The sequence below is a fragment of the Amaranthus tricolor genome, chromosome 10 (genome assembly GCF_026212465.1).
Source record: "Amaranthus tricolor cultivar Red isolate AtriRed21 chromosome 10, ASM2621246v1, whole genome shotgun sequence".
NCBI classification, from domain to species: Eukaryota; Viridiplantae; Streptophyta; class Magnoliopsida; order Caryophyllales; family Amaranthaceae; genus Amaranthus; species Amaranthus tricolor.
This window is the reverse complement of record NC_080056.1, coordinates 22,999,076-23,021,555: the sequence shown is the minus strand read 5'-3', so window position 1 is coordinate 23,021,555 and position 22,480 is coordinate 22,999,076. Positions and strand designations below refer to the sequence as shown.

The 22,480-nt window shown below is 34.2% G+C and overlaps 1 protein-coding gene and 1 long non-coding RNA gene across 2 annotated transcripts; one reads left to right on the top strand and one right to left on the bottom strand.

Annotated features, from left to right (window-relative positions):
- The first annotated feature begins 13,711 nt into the window (after positions 1-13,711).
- LOC130824970 (uncharacterized) lies at positions 13,712-15,084 on the top strand. Its single transcript, XM_057689994.1, has 5 exons — positions 13,712-13,870; positions 14,086-14,154; positions 14,241-14,353; positions 14,482-14,653; positions 14,773-15,084. The coding sequence occupies exons 1-5, from the start codon at positions 13,712-13,714 to the stop codon at positions 15,082-15,084; spliced, it is 825 nt and encodes a 274-aa protein (XP_057545977.1).
- A 2,073-nt stretch (positions 15,085-17,157) lies between these two features.
- On the bottom strand, positions 17,158-19,887 carry LOC130825434 (uncharacterized). The gene is made up of 3 exons (XR_009046896.1): positions 19,752-19,887; positions 19,311-19,419; positions 17,158-17,658 (listed from the first exon to the last, which is right to left on the bottom strand). It is a non-coding gene; the product is annotated as an uncharacterized LOC130825434 (long non-coding RNA).
- Positions 19,888-22,480: the final 2,593 nt, after the last annotated feature.

The following is a 22,480-nucleotide window of genomic DNA, read 5'->3' as shown; positions in this document are numbered from 1 at the left end:
CTGACTTTCGAAAGGCAATGATTGTAGCTTGGGGTGATACTGAAAGCGAGGCTGAAACAGAAGCTCCAGTGGAAGAAGAAACTGCAAATCTGTGCCTCAAGGCATCTCATCACAGCAAGGATGAAGAGTTCAAAGAAAAAGAGGTAATGTCTAGTAGCTCACTCCCTAAAAATCCATCTAATCTCAGTAAGAATAAATTAATTAACTTGCTCTTGGAGACACAAGAGAAATTAGATAAACAGAATACCAAGTGTCTCCAAATCGAGAAAGACCTTAACTCAAGCAAGGATTATGTGTCTTATCTAAATTCATTTAGGATAGATGTACAAAGCAGATTTTTCAATTTGCTAGATCAAAATGTTTTTTTGAAAGAAATAATGAAAAATTGAAGCAGGAATTTATTATTCTTAATATTGAAAAGAATCAAAACAAATTGCTAAGATTAAAATGGCATGTAAATGATATATCCACTCATGTGTTTAACACTGAATTTCAAAAGTGGAAATTAAAAATAGAATCCTGTGAAAAAGAGAATGAATATCTTAAAGATAAATTGAACTTAAAAGGAAAAGGGAAAATCAATGAAATTCCCAAATGGATTCTAGATGCTAAAACAAAGAGTAAAGAAGGTCTAGGTTATGTTAAAAATAATAAAAAGAAAAAGGTCTATGTTGATCTCCCTAGTAGTAAAATCTGTTCCTTTTGTGGTAAAATTGGACACCTAAAACATCAATGTATAAAGAGGGAACAGCATACCAAAGCAAATAAAAATTATGTCGAACGCATATGGATTAAGAAATGTGATTCAAGTATTGTCGACAAGGAACCCAAGGATGAATGGGTTCATGAACCTAACCATTAAGTTCTTTTGCAGGTTCAAGTGAGGGGGAACAACTCATGGTATCTCGAAAGTGGGTATTCCAAGCATATGACGGGTGACAAATCTAAATTTCTTTCACTTGAAGCCTATGATGGGGGAACAGTAACCTTCGGCGACAACATAAAGGGTGAGATAATTGCCAAAGGAAAGGTTGGAAGGTCAAGTTCCCATGCCATTGATAACGTATTCTTAGTCGAGAATTTTAAACACAATTTGTTAAGTATTTCTCAATTTTGTGACAAAGGTAACTCTGTTAAGTTTACTTCTGAACGATGCATAATTTCTAGGAACAACACAGGAGACCCTGTGCTTGAGGGAATCAGAAAAGGGAACACTTATGTAGTGGACCTGGACACTGTTCCCAAAACCAGTCTAAAGTGTTTAAGTGTCATAGAAGAAGACCCACTACTTTGGCATAAGCGACTAGGTCATGCTAGTTATTCATTGATTAATGCATTAAGATCAAAAGACCTAGTTAGATGACTACCAACTATAAAATTTCTTAAGGAAGAAATTTGTGATCCTTGTGCAAAAGGAAAACAAGTGAGGTCATCCTTTAAATCAAAGAATTTGGTGACTACCACTAGACCGTTAGAATTAATTCATATGGATTTATGTGGACCTATGAGAACACAAAGCCGTAGTGGCAAAAGGTATGTGTTTGTTGTTGTTGATGATTATAGTAGATTCACTTGGACATTATTTTTGGTAAGCAAAGATGAAGCTTTTGATGAGTTTGTTTCTTTTGCTAATAAAATACAAAAATCTACCAATAATCAAATTGTTCACATAAGGTCTGATCATGGGAAAGATTTTGAAAATTCAAACTTCATGAATTATTGCAATGAACATGGTATAAATCACAATTTTTCCGCACCTAGAACACCACAACAAAATGGAGTGGTAGAGAGGAAAAATAGGACCTTAGAAGAAATGGCTAGGACCATGTTCATTGCTAGTGGTCTACCTAGAAATTTTTGGGCCGAAGCCGTCAATACTGCATGCTATATCTTGAACCGTGTGTTAATAAGACCAATCACTTCTAAAACACCCTATGAATTGCTTAAAGGTGTTAAACCAAATATTTCCTATTTTCGTGTGTTTGGATGCAAATGTTTTGTTCACGTAAATGGAAAACGAAATATAGGTAAATTTGATGAAAGAAGTGATGAAGCAGTATTTCTCGGTTGTTCATCACAAAGTAAAGCTTACAAAGTTTACAACAAAAGAACAATGTGTGTAGAAGAATCCGTTCACATAATCTTTGATGAAACTAACTTTTCAACAAGTGAACAGGAAATAAACAATGTTAAAATAGGTCTTGCTCATCTAGAAAACGATGATGAAGAAATAAAAGTGCTAGAACAAGGAACAGCAGGTGAACAGGCAATACAAGAAGAAGCTGAAAGAACTGATCAAATTCAGGAATTGCCAAAACATCAGGATCAGCAGACTGTTTCCAATCCAGATGTTCCCACTGATGAGCAAGATGAACAAGTAGCTGAACAAAATGACAATCAAGTTGCTGAACAAGAACATGCTACTGTTCCCACAAGAGAATTTGTGCCTAAACCTTGGAAATATCAAGGTTATCATCCTCTTGATTTGATTATAAGTGATATAAATAAAGGAACTCAAACAAGATCCCAAATGAGAAACTTTTGTGCACATTTTGCGTTCCTATCATCACTTGAACCTAAAAATCACGAAGAAGCTCTAAAGGATTCCGAATGGATAGTACCCATGCAAGATGAATTAAATGAATTTGAAAGAAATAAGGTATGGCACTTGGAACCCAAACCAAAAAACAAGAAAGTAATTGGTTTGAAATGGGTATTTCGGAATAAGCTAGATGAGCATGGAATAATTGTGAGAAACAAAGCAAGACTCGTGGTCAAAGGGTACAATCAACAAGAAGGTATTGATTACATCGAGACTTTTGCTCCAGTAGCAAGGTTAGAGGCTATTAGAATCTTAATTTCTTTTGCTGCATTCATGAACTTTAAATTATATCAAATGGATGTGAAATGTGCTTTTTTATATGGCTATCTTGATGAAGATGTTTTTGTTGAACGACCCCCTGGTTTTGAAAATATCTCTTGTCCTGATCATGTCTACAAGCTTGATAAAGCCTTATATGGCTTGAACAAGCTCCTAGGCAATGGTATGAAAGACTGTCAAAGTTTTTGATTCAAAATAACTTTGTAAGAGGAAAAATCGAAAAAACCTTATTCTTTAAGAATAAAGGTTATGATATTTTGGTTGTTCAAATTTATGTTGATGATATTATTTTGGGTGCCACTAATGATCTGTTATGTCAAGAATTTGCCAACCTTATGGGCACTGAATTTGAAATGAGCATGATGGGAGAATTAAATTTCTTTCTTGGTTTGCAAATTAAACAAACTGAAAATGGTATTTTTAATCATCAACAAAAATATATAAAAGAACTTCTCAAGAAATATGGATTGAATAATGCTAAAACTAACCATTCACCTATGGCTACCAATGTTAGACTAGATGAAGACCTAAATGGGATTAATGTAGATCAAACAATGTATCGAGGCATGATTGGTTCTTTATTATATCTAACAGCTAGTAGACCTGATATTTCTTTTAGTGTTGGCTTATGTGCTAGATTTCAATCTAATCCCAAAGAATCACCTTTTACAGCAGTAAAAAGAATTCTGAGATACTTAAAGGGAACAGACGACTTGTCCCTATTTTATCCTAAAAGTGATGTCTATGATTTGAAAGGTTTTAGTGATGCAGATTATGCAGGTGATCTAGTTAATAGAAAAAGCACATCAGGTATGGTACAATTTCTTGGCTCATGTTTAGTCTCATGGAGTTCCAAGAAACAAAACACGGTTGCATTATCCACAGCCGAAGCTGAATACGTAGCAGCAGCAGCTTGCTGTTCCCAAATACTTTGGATAAAACAGCAGCTAGGAGATTTTGGTATTAAAATTGAATGTGTTCCTATTTATTGTGATAATACCAGTGCCATATGTATATCTAAAGATCCAGTGCATCATTCACGAGTAAAACATATCCACATTAGGCATCATTTTCTTAAAGATAATGTTGAAAATAAGAATATTGCCGTAAAGCATGTTAACACTAATGAACAGGTTGCAGATATTCTGACCAAACCACTTCCAAGGGAACAATATGAAAAGATGAGATTGGAACTTGGTATGATCAAGCTCCACTAAAGTTAGTTGCATATATTTCCCATTGAAGCATCATGAGAATGAAAAGGTCAGGAATCAACCTCAATATCTTGATTGAAAATCAATTATTGAATGGATCAGGTAAACAATTAATAAAGTTTGTACCATGAATGTCTTCTAATTAGCATGTGTTAATATGATCAGACCAAAGCAGTTGTTCATTATTCTCTTCATATAAAATCTCACAATATCACAATTCATCTCAATACTATCTTATTTTATTTTCATTATTTTTATTTTATATCTCTATAAAAACAGCCAACATAATCAAAAAAAAAAAAGAAAGGGGAAAACGGTTTTTTTCTTCACTCAAGTAATGCAAAGGGCAATAAAGAGATGGGACTTGAAGGAGTAACCGTCACCTCAATCATTTAAACTCCCTCCCTTTACGTCATAACACTACACTCCCCCAAACCTTTCTCTCAACCTCTCACTCAAGAAACCGTCCTTCTCCCTTCTCTCAACACCTTCAAAAATTCAAAAATGAAATCCCCAAAATCCTCTAAATCCGGCAAGAAAACTACCAAATCTCGTACACCAGACCAGCCAAAACCACTAAGAGTAGTTCTTCCTCCACCATTACTGAATAATGCACCACCCACACCAACAGATTCCACACAAGAATCACCCAAACACTCCACTGAACCCACAGGTACCAAAAGAAAGATTCCATCACCAAAAGGTGGTTCATCTTCCAGAGTAGTTAAGCGTTCGAAGCATGTTGATCCAAACAGTGCCGAAGAAGTTTCAAAGGAATGACAGTAGGGTTGGGGTTGGATAAGTATTGGGGTTGATCAAAAGAAGGGGAAGATCAGTCACAATGTTCTGTCTCCTATGCATAAATTGTTGTACAATGTTGCTCGCAGATTCATTTTACCACGAAACTCAAAACGTAGTCAAACTGCATTGAAAAGAAAAGTTTCATTGGTTATGGAGGGTTGCTAACCTGGATTTTTAGAAACTTTGAGGTCCCATTGGAAGGGTTGGAGTTCCCAATGGGTCCCAACATGAAAATTGGTGCGAAATGTTTACAAAATTTGCATTTAAAATTGAATGATGAGGGGATATTGATGCATGAGGAGGTTGTAGAAGTTGGATCTGAAGAAGAAGGGGCTGAAGAAGTTGAAGAGGAAAAGGAGAACAAGGAGAATAAGAAAGAAAAGGAACAAGATTCTGTTCCCTCTGAAAATATTGAAACATCTGAAAAAGGGGAACAGGACGGAGCTGCAAGTAAGGGGGAAAAGAAAGAACAAAAAGAAGCCTTGGATGATAATGTTCCTCACAATCTCTGCAGTGATTCCAGTGATGAAGAGATTGTGTTGGCTATGAGGAAAAAGGCTAAGTCAATACAAAGGAAGAGTAGGAGGTTGGCCTCGAAACGCAAGGCTACTGTGGTTGATGAAACCACATCTGACACCATACCTGAGCCAACACCTAATGAACCTTCCTCTCCCAAGCCAGCCACTCCAACACAACATCAAATACCATCACCACCACAATCACCTATCTATTTTACACCACCACCAAAATCACACACTTCACCTAATATTGGCTGCACTAACTTTGACTCTGTTCCTGCAGCTTCTTCAAATTCCATTCTCTCCAAGCTCCTTGATCTAAAGTCTCAATTCACTGCCTTTCAAGATGAAATTCGCGTCTCTCTTGCCTCAATTGTTGATCAACTTACCCTGATGGAAAACCGTCTTGGTGCAAAGTTGGACACTGTTGAAGTGCAGACCGAATACATTGATGAAGAAGAGACCGCCCCTTGATCCCTCTCCTCAAAATTTTAATGATTTGTTGGATGTGACACTTATCAAACAATTTCTCCTTTTGTTTTTGTACCATCTAGGGTACAAGTTTGTATGTGAACACCTGCTACTATTTCTTTTCTTGTTTTTATGGTCTGTAATGATTAACTCTGTGCATATTTGAATTGCTTTTCATGGCACTTACTTTCATTTGTTGTTTCTTGCTTTCATCACTGACAAATTTATATGGTTTGTGCTGAGGTTTGATGCCCCCCAATTCTTTTTGATTAATGACAAAAGGGGGAAGAGATGCACAAACTTAAGAGAAGTTGTGAATACACAATCTCCATATCTTGATAGATTGATTTATATTGCTCTTTAATGGAAATTATTGCATATTGTGATCTGCTAAGCATACTGTGATCTACTAAGGGCTTAAAATATCATTATCTAAGTTGATCTGTGCTATTAAGTTTAATTGTTGTTTAATTGTTCTAAATTTGTCATATTATTTGTTAATTTGTGTTAGTTTAAACTATTTTTGTGTTAGTTTAATTATTTTTGTTATGTTTTTGTATGGAGTAAATTGTTCTACTATGAGTGCTTGGTAAATTATATTGTAACGAGTTAATTTACTAAGTTATTTGGAGTTACTTTAATCTCTAGTATACTCTAAGAATTTTGCTTTACTCTATTTTACTTAAGTTTGTTTATAAAGTTTGTCTTCATGAAAAAGGGGGAATTTGTTGACCTCTTAGGTTTTGATGATGACTTCACTTCTAAATAAACAAACATGTTTTAGAGATTGTTTTGTAGGTGAATATCCGATTTTGTTAATCGTTGATGAAGCCTATGACTTGGTTCGTGGAAGTTGTACATGTCTCAAATATCCAAGAAGTTGGGCAATTGCTTTAGAAGTCAGTTTACTGTTCCTAGAGTAAAAGTCCTGACGGAAAGTTGTAGATGGAGACAGTGCGTTGTTCCTCACGATACAGGTCTGAAGAAGACATTGACTGGAAGTTACAAAAAATACGTTTTCTGTTTTTGGTTAATGTAAAAGGTTAAAAGTTTAATTGGTTGCTTAATTAAATTAATTTATTAATTGGCAAAAAGTTTTTTAAACGCCTAAAAATATGGAGAAGACTTATTCCTCACTTTGAATTAGTCTCCTATAAATTCGGACACCCAAGAGATTCATTCTCTACTTTGAACAAGTCTCCTATAATTTAGGATCTTCCTAGTGACTCATCTACTATTAACCGTACAAGAGAACTGCAGTCATTTTCCACCTCTACTTTCAATAACTTCCCAATTTTTTTTGGGAGCAAGTAAGTAAATGGAAGTCATGGGGTGAGTGCACTACATGGAAATCGTGGGTTGAGTGCACTGATGGCTGTTCCCTTTATAAACGAGGGAAGCTACGCTTAAGCGGAGTATCCATCTTAAAGTGTCCTTAAGGTGAGATCAAAATAAGAAAAATATTCAAAGTTATTTTAATGCCAATTTATTCATTATATTTTTCTTGAGCAACTACTTAATTTTAATCTTCTTAAGAATTGGCCTTGTAAGGGTAATTGAGTGTTTTTGTTGTAACTAGACTTAAGGGAAGTCTAGGGGAATAGAGAAGCGTGAGAAGAAAAAGAGAAGGAGAAAAGAAGAGAAGAGAAATAGGCCTAGAGTAGAAAAGCTTCAAGTGAAGCATATTTGTTTTATGTAATTGTAATTGATTGCCTAAAACATAGTGAGAATTTTGAAATCCCGGGGGGTCGTGGTTTTTCCTTCTTATTAGGCCAAGAAGGTTTCCACGTAAAATCTTTGTCTCCTTTTATTATTTTTCTTTTCGTTTTTGAGTTTAAGTTTTGTTCTTTACTTGATACAATTTAGAGGCAAAAATCTTAAACCTAATACACAACAATTCACCCCCCCCCCCCCCCCCCTCTTGTTGCATTCGATCATCTATTAGCATTCCTACAAGACTTATGAACCAAACCTTGAAGCCTTTCTTAGGTCACTTTGTAGTGGTTTATTTTGATGATATTTTGGTGTATAGTCAAAGTGAAGATGAACATGTTGATCATTTACGTCAAGTGTTTAGTGTGCTAGCTAAGGAGAAGTTATATGGTAACTTAGAGAAATGTCAATTCTTTTCGGAGTCAGTTAAGTTTCTTGGGTTTATTGTGTCAATTGAGGGGATAAAAGCGGATGAAAAGAAAGTTGAAACTATTAGAGACTGGCCTATTCCTACCACCATTCACCAAGTTAGATCATTTCATGGTTTAGCTTCTTTTTATAGGAGGTTTATCCCAAACTTTAGTTCAATTATGGCCCTTATCACCGAACTCACAAAACTTAAGACTTTTGAGTGGAATTCCAAAGCACAAGCAGCCTTTGACACCATCAAAAACAAACTTACCACCGAACCTGTTCTAGCTTTGCCTAACTTTGATGATATTTTTGAAGTAGAGTGTGATGCATCTGGGGTAGGTATTGGAGGTGTGCTTACTCAAAACAACAAACCCCTTGCTTATTTTAGCGAGAAGCTCAATGATGCTAAGAGGAAATACTCAACTTATGATAAGGAGTTTTATGCTATCATTAGATGTTTAGAGCATTGGAGACTACTTGATTGCCAAAGAATTTGTGTTACATTCTGACCATGAGGCCTTAAAGTTCATTCAAAGCCAACACAAACTTCAATCTAGACATGCTAAGTGGGTCGAGTTCCTACAAACCTTTCATTTCACCATTAAGCACAAAGCGGGTAAACTAAACACCGGAGCTGATGCTTTATCTAGGAGATACTTGCTTTTGAGTACATTGAATACTAAGGTTGTTGGGATGGAATTGTTAAAAGAATGTTATATTGATGATGTTGATTTTGGAGAAATATTTGAAAAATGTCATAACAAACCTCAAGGACTTTTTTTCATCTTTCAAGGATATCTCTTTCGAGGTAATCAATTATGTGTGCCTAGACATAGTGTTAGGGAGACCTTAATTAAGGAATATCATGAGGGAGGACTTGGAGGACATTTTGGAGAAGAAAAGACCATAGCTTTAGTGAGTGAGACCTTTTATTGGCCCAAACTTGCTAAAGATGTCATTCATATTATTAAGAGGTGTGTGCAATGCCTAAAAGCCAAAGCCCACAAAACGTCTCAAGGTCTTTACCAACCTCTTCCTACACCACAAAACCCATGGGAAGATGTGAGCTTAGACTTCATAACCAAACTTCTTAGATTCTCTAACAATAAGGATTCCATTATGGTTGTTGTTGATAGGTTTTCTAAAATGGCCCATTTCCTTGCTTGTCATACTACACATGATGCCGTTAACATTGCTAATCTTTACTTTAAAGAAATAGTAAGACTACATGGGATAGCAAGAAGTATGGTAAGTGATAGAGATTCAAAGTTTCTTAGTCATTTTTGGCTTACCTTGTGGAAAAAAAATGGGAACAAAGCTTAACTTTAGTAGTTCTAGCCACCCCCAAACTGATGGTCAAACCGAAGTAACCAATAGGATCTTAGGAACCTTGTTGCGTGCTCTCATTACTAAGAATCCTAAACAATGGGAACAATTGCTACCACATGTTGAATTTGTTTATAATCGAGTTCCTAGCAAGACAACCGGGTTTTCTCCTTTCTTTATAATTTATGTGTAACACCCCGTAATTATTATTCTCATGTTTAGTTAGTTGAGTTATAATTTTCTTTTAAGTCTAGTATTTATTTTTGGCTCAAATGGGTTCGAAATTTATAAACCGTGCGAAGCAAGAATCGAAACAAAGCATTCAGCCACAAAATCAATAAAATGACTGAAAATCATCAAGGATATATGAAGATTATTGAAGGACATTTGCAAATCAATTCAAATCAAGCCAATCACTTTATTTCCAAATATCCTCTAGATAAAAAAATATAGTTGTTGGAGACTTGCTTTTATCCACTAGATTTAAAAATATAGATGTTGGGAGCTTGCAAGTTGTAATCTTTGGTAGCTGATTGCTTTAGTATAAATAGACTACTTGCTCTCTTGTAATTCATTCACTTCCATTACATCTTTAATACAAACAACCTTTGAGCATTTCTTGTTCTTTCTTTGCAATTTAATTTTAACTTGGAGTAGTTGAAAGTAAGTTGAAGTTCCTTTGCTTTTCATTATTTTGGCTAAAGATTGAATGTGTTCTTAGGAGCCCATAGCTTTAATTTCGTGGTGAATTCTGTATCGAAATTAAAAGTTTGGTTCAACAATTTTTAAGTTGTTCAATCAACAAATCTTTCTTAATTTTCCTTGTTTCGAACCACAAAAAACATCACAAAACACTTCCATTACAATAGAAACTAATCAGCCCTATTTATTGAATTCGAAACTTCAAAATACAAACGTGCGTTTATAGTTTGGTTCTTATTTAATACATAGCCAACCTATATCAGATGTAGAACCTAGTCCTCCAAAAAAAAGGACTTATGAGATCTAAGTTTAAAAAACTCAAAGAGGCTCGTGAGGATGGGGAATTGACTAAAAACAGAGGTGGACAAGTATTTAGATGATGTTACAGAAGAAGATGGAGATGGCTTTGATATTTTGACATGGTGGAAAAACAATAGTTCAAGGTTTCCCATTCTTTCTCTTGTAACTCGTGATGTGCTAGCCAATACTGTATCCACAGTTGCATCGGAAAGTGCCTTTAGCACTGGAGGTCGAGTTCTAGAATCATTTCGTAGTTCATTAAGTCCAAAGATGGCAGAAGCTCTTATTTCTTGTCAAGATTGGCTTCGTGCTTCTTCTCCAAAAGTTGAGGAGTGCTTGGAGGATATAGCACAACTAGAGAACGGTATGTAATCTTTCATATCATGATTAGTATTATGTTTATTTTATAAAATCATATTTTTTGATGTTTGCTTTTATTGTATAGAGTTATCGAAGATCAATTTGGCTCCTTCAGTTATTGACGTTCCTTGATGCAATGATGCTTATTCATGGATGAAGTCGCTATTGCTGAGTGTTGACTATTGACTATATGAATTTACTTTATGTTCTATATTATAAAATTAGTTATGTACTTAACTATTGAAAATTTGTAATATTTCGGATTTGGTGATGTATTTTGTTTACAAATTATCGTTTATCTTAGATTCTCAATTAAAAAAATACAAAAAAAAAACCGTAGACCAGACCAAACCAGACCGTTCTGGTGTCTTGACTGGTCTGAAAAATTTCCAGACCGGAATTTCTGGTCTGGTCTGATTTTTCTGTCAAACCAGACCAGACCAAACCGTGTGCAGCCCTACGCACGTGGTCCCCCAAGTTACACTATTTAATTTCATGTTTATATTTTATACGCTTTTATTAACAATAATACGAATTAAAATATTAGAATATCAATGTTTTGTGTTGTATGTGCGGAGAATAAAGAATTTGTGGAAGACTAATGTTTGGAAATCATACTAGATATATTTTTATTAAATTGTTATTAAAAGTCGTCTATGAAAAAAAATTATCTCAATATGAAGAGGATGATTATATATGCTGTAACAATATCATCGTTCTTCAGAACCATTTGTAAGCAGATAATAATCATTCAGCATATTAATATAAGTCTCTAATAGTAATGAGCACATTTGTTAGCTACTAACAATGACTAATCGAATCAATATTCAAAATAAATCAAGCTCTTTGCTTATTCTTTGCTTTGAGAAGTTTCAATGCTCTCACATCCTATACCTAATCTTGGGCATTTAATTAGCATTAGATATAAAATCATTGAGCTATTATCTCAAGCTTTCAACAATAAGCAGACGATATCAAATTTTTAAGTCAATCATATATAGACTCACACATAAGATGTTGTTGTCTAATTCAATTATCTCGATACAAAGTTCAGCATTTAACGCAATCAAGCAATCTGTAATAAGTTACCATTGTCAATCATGTATGAAACTAAACACTCAAATTCATCAAAATTAAAGGGGAGACGTAAATGTATGAAACTAACTTTGACAAGACGATTCTTGTGAAAAAACATTAAATCCTTGAACAACAATGTGAGCGGTCGAATCTTTCACAATCCTAGCAATCATCTGCAATGACACATCAAGTGCAATGAACTTAGCCACCATTAGAAATAATGGGAAAAAAATAGTTATGAAATAGTGCAGTTTCTGGGTATGAAATTGCACAATTTTGCACACCTACTGGCTACCATTTCAAGATTTCAGATTGAATCAAATTATATTTTATAGTTGATCATGCTTTAACACCACAACATTTAAGCAATGTATTTTAAAGCTTGAACACCACAACAATCAAATTAAAAAAACCCTCTGTAAATCCTAGATCTAAATACATGAAAAAATGCATCATAAATAATACATCAATTGATAAAGAATCCAATTTGCAAAATGCTATAATAAAGTATTGAAATTGTAATAAGGGATTGAAATTGAGATTTTAATTGAAATTAAAAGTTCTTGATTGAATTGAAGGAGAAATTACACAAAACACTTAGTTTTAATTGAAATGAGATTTAAACCATAAAAAGTACATAAAAGTTACTGGAATTGAAGGATGAAATCTAAATGCATCGGCTTGATGTTCCTCTTTTCTACTTATAGGTTCAACAAAGCAAGTGGGGGTAGTTGTTTCATGATTGATCCACCACCCCCCTAGATTGTAGGAGGGAGGTGCCACCCCTAATTCATAGGGTAGGGTGGCTATGTAGAAATGGCAGCAACAATTGAAGAAATGAATCTCATTGGACCTCGAATGATATTTAAAATATCACAAAAACCGTTGGCTGCCCAATTCGCTCGACCTAGCGGAATTCGATCGACCTTTCGAGCCACCATCAGGTACATTGATCAAATCTTGAAGAAAATTGGGCAGAGGGTTGAAAGATGGTCCGCTCGACCCGACTAGTCGAGCTACCATCAGGTTGAAAGGTGAAACATCATAAGCTTTTTTTAAAATGTGAAAAGCAGTTCCGCTCGACCCCAGCCATTTCCCTCAACATGGTCGAGTAGATGTTCAATACCCCTGGAATGCAACCTGCTAATGATCAAAAGCTACTGGAAGTGTATTTGCGGCTCGCTCAACCCGAGCTACTGTGCTCGCCATTCGAGTGACCTTAAGGAGGGCATTGCTCAGCTTATGTTCTCAAATGCATCTCTGGACTGCTCGAGCTATCTTGGCTCGACCTAATTCTGGTGGAGTGGGCTTTAGAGTTGCCTACTTTGGCTTCTTCTGGCCTTTCAAACATTAAAGTAGAGGTTGACTACCGCACCTGTTCTTACTCTTTCGAATAGCACATCAGATTACCTTGAGTATAGTGATGCGTCGAAAAATGGGTTGGGGTGTGTATTGATGCAAGATAGAAAAGTGGTCACTTATGCATCCAGGCAACTAAAACCTTATGAAGTTAACTACTCGACTCATGACCGTGAACTTGCAGCTATTCTTTTCGCCTGAAGATTTCGAGACATTATTTGTATGGAGTCAAATGCAAGAAGTTTACTGACCATCAGAGTTTGCGGGTTTTTTATACACAAAAAGACTTGAATATGAGGCAGCGAAGATGGCTAGAGTTGATTAATGATTATTATCTGGAGTTTAATTATCACGAGGGTAAATCCAACGTAGTAGCTCATACTTTAAGTAGAAAAACTAGTCATTCCTTAGCTTCTTTGGTTGTTACTGGAGAGTTGTATAAGGACATAGAGAAATTAAATCTTGATATCGTGTAGCATGAGGAGCTAGAGTCTCGATTAGTATCCTTATCCATTTAACCTACAATATTTGAGGAGATTTTGGCAAGTCAAACGAGCGATCCTTTGTTGGAGAAAATGAGAGAGTATATCAAGGAGGGAAACGAGGGAAAAGCCGAGGGTTTTACTTTATTTAAAGATGGTAGCATTCATTACAAGGGACATTGGTGCGTATCTTCAACTGGTGGCGAACTTAAGGATAAGATCTTGAGAGAGGCTCATAGTTTGCAATACTCCGTACATCCGGGTGGAGATAAAATGTATTAAGACTTGAGGCACACGTTTCGGTGGTTAGGGATGAAGAGGGATATTGCTGAGTTTGTTTCCAAGTGTTTAACATGTCAAAAAGTTAAGAGTGAGCACAAGAGGCCAGCGGGATTACTCCAGCCCTTGGATATTCCAGTATGGGAATGGGATGATATCTCGATGGACTTTGTTTTGGGTGATCGTAGATAGACTCACCAAGAGTGCAAGGTTCACTCCGATATAAAATCAGTGGGACATGGATCAATTGGCTCGAGGTTACCTTAAGTATGTTGTGCGATATCATGGCGTCCCAAGATCTATAGTGGCTGATCGTGATACCAGATATGTTTCAAAATTTTAGGAAGCGTTTCAAGCAACTTTGGGTACTGAACTTCTAAAGAGTATGTCCTTTCATCCAACTGCTGATAGGCAGACTGAGCGCACTAATGGACTCTTGAGGATATGTTACGAGCTGTAGCATTGGAAAGGCAAGGATCTTGGGATGAGTGTCTTGATATCGTGGAAATTTCTTATAACAATAGTTACCAGGTAAGCATTCAGATGGCACCTTTTGAGGCTTTATAAGGTCATCGGTGTCGCAGTTCCGTATGTTGGGATGATTTTAGCGAGTCTGTCACTTTGGGTCCGGCTGTGCTAGAGGAGATGACTGATCAAGTAAAAATGATTCGCGAAAAGCTTAAGGTGGCACAGGATCGACAAAAATCCTATGCAGATCTTAAGAGAAGACATGATGAGTTTGCTGTGGGGGATTATGTACTTTTGAGAATTTCGCTGATGAAAGGAGTAATGAGGTTTGGCACGACGGGCAAGTTGAATCCAAAGTTTATAGGATCTTATGAAGTCACAAAGAGAGTAGGAAAATTTGCTTATAGGCTTGCTTTACCCATGAGTTGGGTAACGTCCATGATGTGTTTCAAATTTCGAAGTTGAAGCGATATGTTCCTGATAAATCCCATGTGCTAGATCCCGAGCCCTTAGACCATGATAAGAACTTATCTTATGATGAGAAACCCATTGAGATCTTGGATACTGAGGTGCGCAGTATAACAAGAAAAGATATTAAGATGGTAAAAGCTCTATGGACTAACCAGCGCACGCAAGAAGCAACATGGGAAATAGAGGTTTCAATGCGTGAGAAATATCCACACCATATTACCGATGTTAGTTTAGTTACGGGGTCGTAACTTTTCTTTTAAGGGGGTAGAATGTGATAAATTTTGCGCGTTTTCACGCATTTTATTATTTAAATTGTGTATTATTGCAATTATTGCTATTGAAATTTTGAGTTCTATTGTGTATTTGAATGCAATCTTATGTGTCTAATGAAGTTAGTTTTTAGAAAATAATGATAATGAAGTCATGATTATGCTTTTTTATGACAATCATAGTTCTCTTTGATGATGGTTTAGCGAGGATAATGTACCAAATGGAGCCATCTCGAGAGGATGGCTAGTAAATTTTCATGTTTAGAGTCTTTTATGCATTAGTTTTAGGGACGAAACTTCTTTTAAGAGGATAGTCTGTAACACCCCGTAATTTATTACGTCAATATTGTAATTTTTTTAAATAATTTGAAAAAACAAAATTTTATATATTTATTATCGAATAATTGAATTAGCCTTTAAATATATACATTCTTTTCCTTTTACTACCCTATTGAATTTAATAATGCTATTTTAAGCAATTCTATTAACACTAATACTAATTAAATTATTAAAATGTCGATGTTTTCCCTATAACATAACATTACATTAAAAAAAATAGCTTATTATAACAATGAAAAAAAGAGATTGTATTACTCAATACTTTGCCAATGAACTCCTGGAATATTCAGTCAGGTTTGGTTTCATCACTAACAAACATTTAATGAATTAATGTGATTAGTGTAGTTGAACACTAATGTAATAAACAAACTAAGCGAAAATTTCGCTCTTCGTTCTTAAAATGAATGAATGTTGTAGCAATGTTACTCATTTTGACTTGACAAAGGAAATGTGGAGGCATAATAAATCTTTTATGACACTTAAAGGTCTATACTTTTATACTATATACTGTCAACTGCGAATGTTGTCTTACAATCAAAGTTGCTCGTTCTGGCGTGTCGAGGTCAAAAAATCGCCAAGTAAATGCCAAATATTCAAGGGCTTTATGGTTCTCACTTATCAAAGCGGATTGGGTTTAGCTGTTTCGGGTAGGTACCGATTCAAACCTATGAATCTTTATTCCAATCCCCTCCAGCCATCAAGTTGTTTTTGGCCAAGTCAAAGCAAGTATTCTATGTAAACAAAATTCTTACGATCAATTTGCTTGGAATTGCGATGGAAATATTCAGACACAATTGATTCAATTTGACGACGATGTTCAAGTGATTTAGAACGAGCTTCTCGTAGAAAACCTGTGTAAAGATTCAACACTCCTTTTGTAACCCTGAAAGCCTTTGTCTACCAGTACATCCCATGGTATTCTTTGTATGACAGAGGTATAGTTTGCTCCAAAAAACAAATTCTAAACAAGAGCCATAATGATGGCATTAGTCGCTACTGTCATAAGCATTAGACATTGTCACCTAGGTTCAATCTTCAAATACTCCTCTGTACCCGCTGATTTTACAAACAAAAAATCTCGCACATCGAAAACTGAAATGTGCAAAATTGTGATGCTAATTTATATCCAAAGCATAAATGACATCAGTTGACAAACTCAAGATGTACAAATACGACAATTTTTTCCTAAGTTTAGTGAAGGTCGTGTTGTTTCCTGAATAGTATACCAACAGATATTGGATATGCCTACGATATATGCAAAACCATATTGTGGTCATTTCAAACCAATTCCATACAAGTCTGCTTTTGTGAATAATACTCACGAAATGAAAGTGTCTCTAACTTGAGCCATGTATAACTTTGCTTCTTAGGAAAAGATCTGTATCAACATTGAGTTTTCGTCATTTGTTATCATGACCAATGTTGTTAAACAGTTCAATGTCGTTAACTTTTCGTCACTGTTTGAATTCCCTCAACATGTAAATGAGCATTTAAACCAACTAAATCATATATGTAATAATTGGTCCTATGAAGTTACAAGTATTCATTTGAACTTACTCGATAGTGCCAACTTTACTCTCTAGCGACACTAACAATGGGAGATGATTTGGTTGATGAGTTTCTAGAATATGAAACCCAAATTAAAAAATCAAGCAGAACTAAACAAATTAATAAATGCAAAAAACTAAACTAAACAATCTAACAGACAGCAAAAACCAGAAACACATCAGAAAGTATCAAAATTTAGAAACACTAAAAAGTCATCAAACAAAGCATCAAAATTTACAAACTTTAAGAGTATTATCAATAGAAAGTATTCTAAATAAAACAAGGAAAATGAGAAACTTAGCTCATTCAGATTACTTGAGAGTATTATTATTTAAAAAAAAACTTAACAAAAATGCCTAGCTAGACGGATCAAAAAGACCAACAAAAGAAGACTTTGTTATATGTTGTCAAAATACTCGTAGGTTCACCATGATAACAGGAAAATACTGAATATTGTGCTCAATTATGCCATATTATTAAAATATTCACAAGCAGATAATTATTCCAAGTGAACTTCTTGATTTAAACGCATATTCCTCTCAACACCAACACAGTCGATGAATAGCTGCATTCATACCCCAAAAATCCTTCGGTTGAATCATCCTGAGCATGTGTTAAGATATCATTGGCACCTAGATGCTCCACATATGAAATTACTTCATATTCCTACATCAAGCAACATGAAGGAGAAGCACAACCATGAGCCAATGTGAAAGAAAGGAAAATAAATCCTTTAAGGTAATGATTCACACTAAAAAACTGATTTCATACTGGAAGAGCACAACCAAAATGTTTCAAGTGTAACTCATCAAAATACACTCTTCTATGAAGCAAACAAAATCATCCTTTAAGGTAAAGAGTTACACTCTATGGGGGTAACAAGTCTTTGCTTTTCTCGAGATGGAAGTCAGATATTGAGTACTTCATTTGGTAGTACATCTAGGTCAGGATCTCCTTCATAGTTCATGACACTAATAATTACTAAGCTAATAAATTAGTACTACATTAACCATCTGACATTTCTAAAGAAGTAATGTTCTGTGTTGTAGTCTTTATTTTGTTTCTTCAATTTTTATGACTACATCATCCTATCAGTTTTTCCCTGTCATTTGAAGCTTTTGTTTTACAAGCCTTGCATGATCAATTTCCAGTCTCCTGCTTACAATAAAGTTGTATATTTGAATGAATTCAGGGTGCATGGTTTGAAGTCTGGAAAGTTGTTAAAAGAATTTCGTGGACATTCTTCTTATGTCAATCATGCGATATTTACTAATGATGGTAGTCGTGTGATTACAGCCTCTAGTGATTGCACTGTCAAGGTGAGTTGCGTATCAGTTAATATCTTTTATAGCTTCTACCTGAATCCAAGTTTTTTCCTTTCAATTTTCATTTTTAGTTTTTTGATGGACTCTTTTTGAAATGGCTGAATAAGTTTGGGATGTCAAGACAACTGAGTGTCTACAGACATTCAAACCACCACCGCCTTTAAGGGTAATCTCTGACTCTGATGCTTTGTTCATTGTTGTTTTTGTATTGGTGATAATCAGTGCTTTACTTTTCTGAAACTCAGGGTAAAGATGCTTCTGTTAATCCTTTCCATGTTTTCCCCAAGAATATAGATCACATTTCTGTGTCCAACAAGACATCGTCGATTTATATCATGACACTCCAAGGACAGGTATACTCTTGGATGTTGTAACTGCACACAGTGAAATTTCTAATCTCTTATGGATATTTGAAAGAGCTTAAGTGTATGAAAGTGGACGAGCTAAATAAACTTCAAGTGTATACTTGCTTAACAGAAGAAATGGTAGTACTGAGTTGCAAGGATATATTCAAAGCTTCTCAATTTTCACTATATTTAATTCAAAATGAGTATCTCACTATCAAACCCTTTGAATGTTCTGACTTGACATCATTGGTTGTAAATTGTGATATAAAATTCAAATAATATCTCCGATTTCTGAAAGAACTCACCAAATTGTAATAAATTGTTCTATTATCAGTTTCTTTTAATACCATCTCTATTAAGTTAATGAAGATATAGTAGATTAGTGCAACCATGTTTTAAGGATAACTCATCAAAATACACTCTTCTATTAAATAAACAGGATCATCAGCAGTCCTTAATCAAATAATCACCATTCTACTTATCACTAATTAACAATTTCATCATAGCACACATCAAATTCAAATTCTATTTCAAAAGAATCTGAAAACTACCCAATAGAGAAAATCATATAAGAATAAAAATTTGTTTACCACCCAATAGTAAAATAAAGAAAATTCAAGAAAAAAAAAAGAAAAAAAGATCTAACCTTTCCTAAGATACTCAACCAGCCATCCCTAGTGCTATTGTGCTTAGAAACTTCTTCAAAGGTGTGAACTTTGTCATCTCAAGCCATTTCAATAACCCTTTCTTTGAATCTACAAAAATTGAAAAGAAACAAAAAGATAAATAACATTCCCTAATTTCATAAAAAAAAAAAAAAAAATAAAAAAAAAAAAATAAACGAAAATAAAACCCGTAATTTGAATCCCAAAATGCAAATTTTTAAGTGAAAATAGGGATTTTCATTAAAAAAAAAAAAAAAAAAAAAAAAAAAAAAAAAAAAAAAAAAAAACTAAAATTAAATTGTTAAAAAAAATAAAGAAAAAAAAAACTAAAATTAAATTGTTAAAAAAAAAAAAGAAAAAAAAAAAAACCTAACTTTGAATCCCATAACTTCAATGTGCATCATCAATTACATGGATCTTACCATAATTGTTCGAATTAACGATTCGCCTAATTGAAAAAGCTCAATGTAGAACAAAGTGAAGACATTGACGAGAAGGAAAGAGAAAAAAAGGGAAAATAGGGTGAAGGGTTGTACAGCAGGCAGTAGGGAAATAAAGGGAAGGGTGTTAGAGGATATGTCATGTCGAACTGTAACACCCCGTAATTTATCGGATTTTAAAAAAATATAGTTAGATAAAAAAATAAATAAGGTTATTAAATTATACTATTTTACATATATAATTATAAGAATAAAGTAAATTAAATTTTAACGGTAACGAGTTTTATCACGTACGATGTCATCGCGTGACGTTTCTTTTCTGTTTTAACAATATCATAATAATTACTTAATTAATTAATTAATTTAAAAAAAATAATAATAATTAGGGGGAAATTGAAGGGTGGCCGGTTGGTGGAGGCATGGGAGGAGTCTTGTAACTCCTCTCATAATTGTGTATTATGGCACAATTATGACCATTATCTTAAGTACTATTAATCCTTAAACTCCTTTGATTTTCCTCACCATTTCAAAACTTCAAGTAAACAAAAAAATTCAGAAATTTTCTCCCATTTTTCTCCTTGAATTCGACACATTCAAAAGGAAAAGAAAAATTCTTGTTGTTCAATCCAATCTTTTGATCAAAGGGTAAGTTTAATTGTATTGTTAATTATAGATTTTATATACTAAGATTTATAAAAGAATTATGTTTTATGTATGATGATATCCTATGACTTATAAGAGGATTGAATATTTTTCTTTTATATATAAAAATTTTCTCTAATAATCCTTTAATAAACTATAATTTGTTAAAAGGATTAAGAAAAGAACTTCATGATCAATATTCTTTAACAAAATTTAAATTTGTTATAAGAATTAAGAATTTAAAGTTATATTGAAATTTAAATAAATTTCTTATGGTCTATTTTATCTAACAAAATTTCAATTTGTTAGATGAAATTTAAATGGTATAAACCAAGTAGTGTAGTTATTCAACAGATTATAAATCCTTTAGCAAAATTTGACTTGTTTGAAGGATTGTGTTTATACATATATGTTTTGATTTAAAAGGGTGATTTGGTTTTATGATTCTCTACAAAATTTTAATTTGTCAAGAGAATCAAGTATTTAATTTAATTATCATAATTTATGAAATTTTAAGTTCTTGAAGGATTTTGTGAATGTGATCTTGTTAGATGTATTTTGGTCATGGGATTTAAAGGATTAATCATTTGAATAATGTACATATAAAAATAATAATAATAATAATAATAATAATAATAATGATGATGATAAAAAAATAATAATAATAATTTTTCGGGCAGCAAAAGTTCTGTCTCGGTAAAGGTGCCGATCTGGATACGTTAATCGTGTTCCGTTGTTGTTTTATGTACCGATGTGTTAAAAACTTGCTAAACGTTTAAAATAATTAAAAATAGTAATTGGATGTTAGAAATTATGAAATTTGGTACCCAAGGTAATTGACGCGTTCTGAATGCAACAACGAAGTCAGATTTTTCATTTGAATTTTCTAAACTGTCCAAATCGATCATTTAAGTTTCTGGTTAAACTTTACAAATTGGAACTATTAGGAATTTGATGAAAACATTTAAAATTATCAAATCCTAGTGATGTCTTAGTAGTATGGAGTAGATTAAATGTGTAAACACGTTCTAATATGTGATTGTTTTGTGTGTGTGTGATATTTAGGACCTCGATTCATAAGAGGGCGAAATTTCTATTGTGGTTAAATATCGTTTGGTTGTAGCACTTAAAGGTACACGCTTAGACCATACTGTTTATGTGGTTGTGCAAGTAGTGTTGTTTTATTTCTAATTGAGGCATTGTAATCACATAAGGATTAGACACCTCAAATAAATTGAAAGGAATTAATTGAAAATTGAGAATTTATGTGGTTGTCACCCAAAGGGGTTGACGTTTGGTTGTATTATGTTACCCAAAGGGGTTAACGTATTGGTTTGGATTATTATAATTATTGTTCCCATGGCAGTTTTGGATCATTACGGTCACCATGGGGGTATGCATACTTTAGCCTTTGACGACCCGAACAGGACGGGCAACGTCTTAGGTTGGTGATTGCCTTGGGATTAGCTCTCCCAAGTGTATTCCTCCAAAAAAATTTGGATTTATACTTGAACGACCCGAACAGGACGGGCAACGTTACAAGTTGAGATTAACTAATAATGAATGTATTAGAGCCTATGCATGCTAGGATAAACATATTGCTTGTGTTCAACCTGATTGATATTTGTATGAAGTCTCTGACGTGTATTGGTCTTTGGAACCTACTGTGTGTTGTCATACGACGACTAGTAGGTTGATTGCAGGTGGGGTCTGGAGTGAGGTCTCGATTTAGTTACCGTAATCATTAAGACTATGCTATTATCTTTTTGTATTGGATTATGAGTAGAAAGAAACTCTGTACTTATGTAATAGGAGATAGTGTAGTTTTCTTTTTGCTTCCGCTTATTTCAATTAGCTTGTCTAGAGGCCTTTAGGCCTGACGTATTTCCTTTCACGTTAGTACTGTTTTATGTTTAGTTATATTTCTTTATCGACGGAACGTTGACGATCCTAGAGAAGACTTTTCTCTAAAGCCCAAGGAGTGAACCGGAATTTGTATTTTCATATGGAGTATCGAGTCACTTAAACCGGGCCGTTACAGGAACAATCTCAGCGAAACTTGGGACACG

Bases quoted from the DNA above. Each gene is read 5' to 3' on its own strand.
- LOC130824970 (XM_057689994.1), top strand. From the start codon at position 13,712: ATGAGAGAGTATATCAAGGAGGGAAACGAGGGAAAAGCCGAGGGTTTT. The intron at 14,155-14,240 runs GTTACCTTAAGT...TCAAAATTTTAG, and splicing joins CATGGATCAATTGGCTCGAG to GAAGCGTTTCAAGCAACTTT. The intron at 14,654-14,772 runs GTACTTTTGAGA...ATTTGCTTATAG, and splicing joins AGTTTGCTGTGGGGGATTAT to GCTTGCTTTACCCATGAGTT.